This window comes from Aquarana catesbeiana, linkage group LG01 (genome assembly GCF_042186555.1).
Source record: "Aquarana catesbeiana isolate 2022-GZ linkage group LG01, ASM4218655v1, whole genome shotgun sequence".
Taxonomy (NCBI): domain Eukaryota; kingdom Metazoa; phylum Chordata; class Amphibia; order Anura; family Ranidae; genus Aquarana; species Aquarana catesbeiana.
In genome coordinates this window covers 761,552,774-761,559,349 of record NC_133324.1, presented here as the reverse complement: position 1 = coordinate 761,559,349, position 6,576 = coordinate 761,552,774, and the positions used below count along the sequence as shown (strand labels likewise).

The 6,576-nt window shown below is 44.4% G+C and overlaps 1 protein-coding gene across 1 annotated transcript in view; it reads left to right on the top strand.

The window, feature by feature from the left end:
* The first annotated feature begins 1,418 nt into the window (after nucleotides 1-1,418).
* Nucleotides 1,419-6,576, top strand: part of LOC141127696 (transmembrane protein 192-like) — a 69,902-nt gene continuing 64,744 nt past the window's right edge. Inside the window, exon 1 of the mRNA XM_073614435.1 lies at nucleotides 1,419-1,464. Coding sequence (XP_073470536.1) covers nucleotides 1,419-1,464 — 46 coding nt within the window. The remainder of the gene's footprint in view (nucleotides 1,465-6,576) is intronic.

The window sequence follows — 6,576 nt, the reverse complement described above, 5'->3', positions numbered from 1 at the left end:
TTCCCCCTTATGGATAAGTTATAGTAACTGTCTGGAAATTAGATTATGGGCTGCCCGTATACTTTGACACACATATGTATACATTTAACAATAGTAGAGCCTTGTAGTTACAGGAAGACAGCAAAAGTCACTTGCAAAATCTTCAATATGAACACTGACTGTACTGAAGTACATTATTATTATTATTATTATACAGGATTTATATAGCGCTAACAGTTTGCGCAGCGCTTTACAACATGAGGGCAGACAGTACACTTACAATACAAATCAATACAGGAGGGATCAGAGGGCCCTGCTCGTTAGAGCTTACAATCTAGTTACTGTACCAAAATAAATATAAAGGAGGCTGCGACCACCGCTGTTGATGGCTTCTATTGTAAACTGGGGGCCTTGCCCTATTTTTAATTTTTTTGAAAACTTCATAAATCTATATTTGGGGGGGGGGGGGGGGAGGCCTGAAGGAAAAAAAAACCTCTTCAGGGATCCAAGGCGGTTGCCTTGAATATTGGTGAGGTGCATGGCTACCTGCAAGATCAAACGGTCTAGGGAGCACATAACCAGATCTAATAGGAGATAAGAATTTAACCGGGGAAAAAAAAAAACAGAGTACTTCAGGAGAGCGGGAAAGGGTCTTCTAGGTATAAATGAACGACTCACGTACTGGAGTCCCAAACACGGACTAATCAAATGTAGACTGTTCGTGGAAAAAGTAGAATAATTTTCAGCTGCTTTCAGTCGTCAGGTAGGGAACTGGAAGGAGCAGCCCGTTGAGGTGTTGTAGACGCTTTCTGCGATCTCCGACGTACTGGGGTCCAGATCTTGGCCGGTGTCAGGAGTGGCTTTGCAATCTGAATAGGAATCTGAAGGTCCTCCTCAGGAATAGGCGGAAGGCCTAGGTTACGGATGAATGCCTTGCTTTCATGAAGATCTTTTAGAGAGAACTGCACACCATCCTTAGAAGCAGATAGGCGGAAGGGGAATACCCATCTATAGGCAACTTGGTGGTTTTGTAAATGTGTGGTGACGGGGCATAGATTGTGTAATGGATGAGAGATCGTTGAAGATTTTAATCTTGGCGCCCTTGAAGTCTATGCAAGACTTGTTACGGGTGGCGATTAGTAAGAGCTTCTTTGCTTTTGTAGTAGTGAAAGCGAATGATAACGTCTCTTGGGTTGGAGCCCTGAGGTGGTTTGGAAGCCAATGACCTGTGGGCTCTATCCAGGCGCCAATCAATATCGGGTATATGAGGTGCCAGGGTGAAAAATAGAGCCAGAAGATACTGGCAGAGCTCTTTATCGTTAATAGACTCTGGAATCCCACGAATTCTGAGATTTTGGCGGTGTTCCCTGTTCTCCAAATCTTCCTGCTGCTGTTGAAGTTGTGTGTTTTTTAAGGGCAGTGCTATCTTCCTCAAGGTCATGACCATATTGGACAAGATCATCAAATTTGCTTTCCAGGGTATCAGTACGTTCACAAAGTTGATCAATCTTGCCTCTAAGTTCCTGTGCAATTTTCCCAACCTCCTTAGTCCCATTGTGAGTCAAATCCTGAAGCAGGGTTTGTAGTTTTTTATCAAGCACAACAACAATCTCCATTGCTGTAGAGTCTGTGAGCTGGGATTGCTGGGGTATGTGGTCCATCTGCAACAGATTAAACACTGACAGATTTGACAGGATACTAGAGGCTGGGGATTGTGGCCTAAGGAGGTATCGCTCCATGTGCTAATTAGGCCGGAACAGAGGCGGTGGAATAAAACCAGAGATAATTTGTTTTTCTGGTCACCGATTTTGCCCATGGAGTACCCGGCACTTCTGGCTGCGATTGGTGCTGGGGTGGTAGGTAGCTGTGTAGTGGAGCAGGAGCCTCAGACAAGGAGACGGGGACCGGAGCTTAGCTCTCACATGTCCACCATCTTACAAGCCGCGCATGCGCCCCCTCCAGCCTGCTTTTTTCATTGATTGGATTTAATTTTTTTCAGTCATGGAGTCCCAGCATAACATATGTGGGCACTACATAGGACAAAATAAACTAAATTCTGCCGCGCTAATACAAACCACATTATTAAATGAAAAAACGTGTGTGAAAAAAATTATATAAATAAGTCAGTTTTAAAATGTGCATAAATAAAACCACAGTCCCAATCATCAAAAAGTGGTACACACCGCTGTGTGATGAGGAGGAGTGTCAGAAAGCTTCTATATTCACCACGTGGGCCATCACCAGTAGTTGGATGGACTCTTACCAGAATCTATGGACTCTATTATGGAGTCGGATAGGCCTGCAAACAATATCCTTATGTAGACCATTGTTCCCCGGATGATGTCAATTATGACTAGGCCTAGCTAAAGCATGATACGTTGCCAAGCTTGTACATAATCTCTGGGATTTGCAAAAGCATTTGACACTGTTCCCCATAAACGTTTACTGTGAGTACATGGTTTGAAACATGGCTACAAGGGTGACTTCAGAGGGTGGTGATAAATGAGGAATACTCGGAATGGTTAGGGGTGGGTAGTGGGGTACCAAAGGGTTCTGTGCTGGGACCAATCCTATTTAGTTTATTCATAAACAACCTGGAGGATGGGGTAAACAGTTCAATCTCTGTATTTACGGACGATACTAAGCTAAGCAGGGCAATAACTTCTCCGCAGGATGTGGATACCTTGCAAGAAAATCTGAACAAATTAATGGGGTGGGTAACTACATGGCAAATGATGTTTTAATGTAGAAAAATGTAAAATAATGTATTTGGGTGGCAAAAATATGAATTCAATCTATACACTAGGGGGAGAACCTCTGGGGGGAATCTAGTATTGAAAAGGACCTGGGGATCCTAGTAGATGATAGGCTCAGGAATGGCATGCAATGCCAAGCGGCTGCTAACCAAGCAAACCGAATATTGGCATGCATTAAAAAAGGGATTAACTCCAGGGATAAAGGGATTTAATTCTCCCACTCTACAAGACGCTGGTCCAGCCGCACCTAGAGTATGCTGTCCAGCTCTGGGCACCAGTCCTCAGGAAGGATGTACTGGAAATGGAGCGAGTACAAAGAAGGGCAACAAAGCTAATAAAGGGTCTGGAGGATATTGGTTATGAAGAAAGGTTGCGAGCACTGAACTTTATTCTCTCTGGAGAAGAGATGCCTGAGAGGTGACATGATTTAAATTTACAAATACTGTACTGGTACCATAGGGATAAAAGTTTTTCACGGAAGGGAGTTTAACAAGACACATGTCCACTCATTAAAATTAGAAGAAAAGAGGTGTAACAATAAACTACGTAGAGGGTTATTTACTGTAAGAGCAGCCAGGATGTGGAATTCCCTTCCACAGGCAGTGGTCTCAGTGGGGGCATCAATAGTTTCAAAAAACTATTAGATAAGCACCTGAACGACCACAACATACATGGATATACATGGATATACAAGGTAATACTAACTTATAATCACACATAGGTTGGACTTGATAGACTTGTGTCTTTTTTTTCAACCTCACCTACTATGTAACTATAACTATGAATATCTAGATTTGTTTACTACTATGTTGTGTATACACAGCACTGTTTTTATGGTCTTCATTTGCGTAGCCTTGCACTTTACGTTTAATAGTGTGAATCCATAAAACATTTTTATATGGGCATATCTGTTTACAGGCATATCTGACTCTGACTCCATGGATTTTGATAATAGTCCATCTAACTACTGGTGATGGCCCACGTGGTAAAGATAGAAGCTTTCTGACACTCCTCATCACACAGCACTGGATGTCACTTTTTTTAATGGGACTGTGGTTTCATTTGTGCAGGTTTTTAAAGAGATTATTTATATATATATATAATAATTTTTTTTTTAAGTAAAAGGGGGGGGGGGCTCTGGGGGAGAGCTGCAGCAAAAATGTTTTTTCACCTTTAATGCATAGAATGCATTAAGGTGAAAAACCTTGAGACTTTACAACCACTTTTAATGTGGTTTGTATTCTTATTAGCACATCAGAATTTTGTTTAGTTTGTTCAGTGCACAGTGTGTCTGTCTCTGCCAGCGGCTTTCTCTGTATATGCCTGTGCGTTTTCTGTTTGTTTAATTATTATTACATAGGACGATCCGAGAGGAACCAGTGAAGGCAAAATATAAGCAGATAAAATCTTCTTCTTTTTCATAGTTGTGAGGCAAAAAGTGTTCACATGATACAGTGCTACACTTGTAGAATCAAGGCTTACATTGTGAATGCGCATTGGAAAGCTTCATTATTATGTTATAGAAACCGTCCCTACAACAATAATGTAATTTCTTTCTCATACATCACGGGACACAGAGCCTCAGTAATTACTGATGGGTTATATAGGGTATCACTAGGTGATTGGACCCTGGTCACACCCTAAACAGGAAGTTCAACCCCCTATATAATCCCTCCTCTTGCAGGGATGCCTCCAGTTTTTTAGCCAGTGTCTTAGGTGTTGGATGTGTAAAGATGCCCTGTGCTGAGCTCCAAAGGGAATATCCTATATCCTATATCCTATATCCTATACTGGGGCAAGCCAGGCGAACCGGATCCATTTCAAAGTGTCCTTTCTAGGCCGAATTGGATGGTACCCGGGCCTCGTGTCCGAAGAAACGAGGTTTTACCTGTAACGCTTCCTCTTTTTAGAGAGCTGGACCCCGCATATCAGAAAATGGTTTTTCTAGCCTTATTTCTGGCTGGGTGCTTTACAGGCCCAGAACTGCGGATCCCCCTATCCATAGGGGGCCCCAGTCTCTGAAGGTTTTTCCAAACGGAGCCCACTGTAAGAGGTGAAGATTGGGTCTGTATAACAGAACCCTGCGGCTGGATAAGGTAAGGGAGATTCCACAGAATTTTTTAATTCTAGTAGGTTTTCTCCTTTAAGGTAAATGCATGCTATGCCTATTGTCGCCACCGGGGGCTGCCAAGAGCACATACCTTCTCATGCTGATGTCTATCTCAGTGTTTCACACTGCACAAGCTCCTCCTGCCGAGCTTCAGGTAGGATGGGGGGTTCTCCTCTGGATATTCCCCCCAGAATAGGGGGAGGCCGCAGGTGGTCTGTGAGGCGGTAATATACCGCACTTTCATCACCGCCGCCATTTTGCCACGTGCAGGCCCCATCACTGCCAGCCTCTCTCCTTCCTGCCCCACCCCCAGCCTTTCCTCCATGCTTGCCAGGAGGGTCGGCTTGCGCGGGAAGCGCACGTTTTTTTAAAAGACGAGGGGGGGGGGGCGCTGGAGAGTGGGGGGGGGGGCGGAGCGTCATCGCAGCATCCAGCATGCTTAGACGCCCAGATCGCCGGCTGCAAGGCTATAGAGGCATACTTTGCAGGTGCACACAGCCTTTGGAGGGACACAGAGCTGACGTTCGCATGTAAGGTGGGACTCAGGCATTCTCCTAGGCAGCATTTACTAAAGAAACACTAGACTGGGCATTTGGTATCAGGGCTTTTGCCGGACTACATTGCTCAGCAGTCAGTGTTCATTTGTGATACCTCCACCTTGTTGCTTTGCACTATGTGTAGAAGAGGTTCAAATACCCCAAGAACTAGAGGCTCTAGGGGATCTCCTTCAGGTTCTTAGGACTCCCTTTCTGCAGCACCTTCCCCCCCTTAGGGGCCAGGGACGGCTAGCCAGGGAGGGCCGTTGGGGTCAGGGGCTACACCTGCTTCTGGCACTTCAGCCCCTGTATACATTACGCAGGAGGTTTTTTTCCTCAACCATTAATGGTTTAGAGGAAAGATTAATGGCCGTAATTGCATCTTCACTCAGTGGAAAAAAGACGCACCAGGCCTTCCTCTGTTTCCCAGGACCCTCAGGAAGGAGCTCTGGGATAGGGGAGAAAAATCCCTTTCAGAGGATCGGGATGGGACGGATGATTCCTTTTCTGATGAATCAAGTGGAGAAGGGCCCTCTTCGCTTCTCAGTATGAGAAGGTGTTAGTACAGATCCTTGCTGGATTGGTCCGCTCCACATTTAAAGTACCCGTATCTGAATCAGTTAAAGAACCCTCTACTTCGTTGGGGTCACTAAAGCCTCCTCAAACAACACATGCTTTTCCTGTTCATAATTTACTTGAAAAAGCTCATTTATTCTGAGTGGGATCACCCAGATAAACGTTTTTTTCCGCCTAAAAAGGTTTTCAACACTTTATCATATGGAAGAAATGTTTATAAACATGTGGGGGATACCGGCCGTTGATGCCGCCATTTCCTCTGTAAATAAAAGTCTGATTTGTCCTGTAAACAATGCTCAGATGCTCAGGGACCCTGTGGATAAAAAGTTGGAATCCCTATTAAAGGATATTTTCTCCTTTGCATTTTCAGTAGTTCAACCTGCAGTGGCAGCGATCGGAGTCTGTCAATACTTAAGAGACCATGTTAAGCAGGTCATCAAGGTTTTACCTGAACAGCAGGCCCAGGGGTTGGCTAACCTTCCAGTGGCCTTATGTTTTGCTGTTGATGCCATTAGAGATTCTATCATGCAAACCCCTCGTCTTTCACTTGGGTTGGTGTATATGCGTAGAATCTTATGGTTCAAAGATTGGTCAGCTGAAGCACCATGTAAGAAACTTC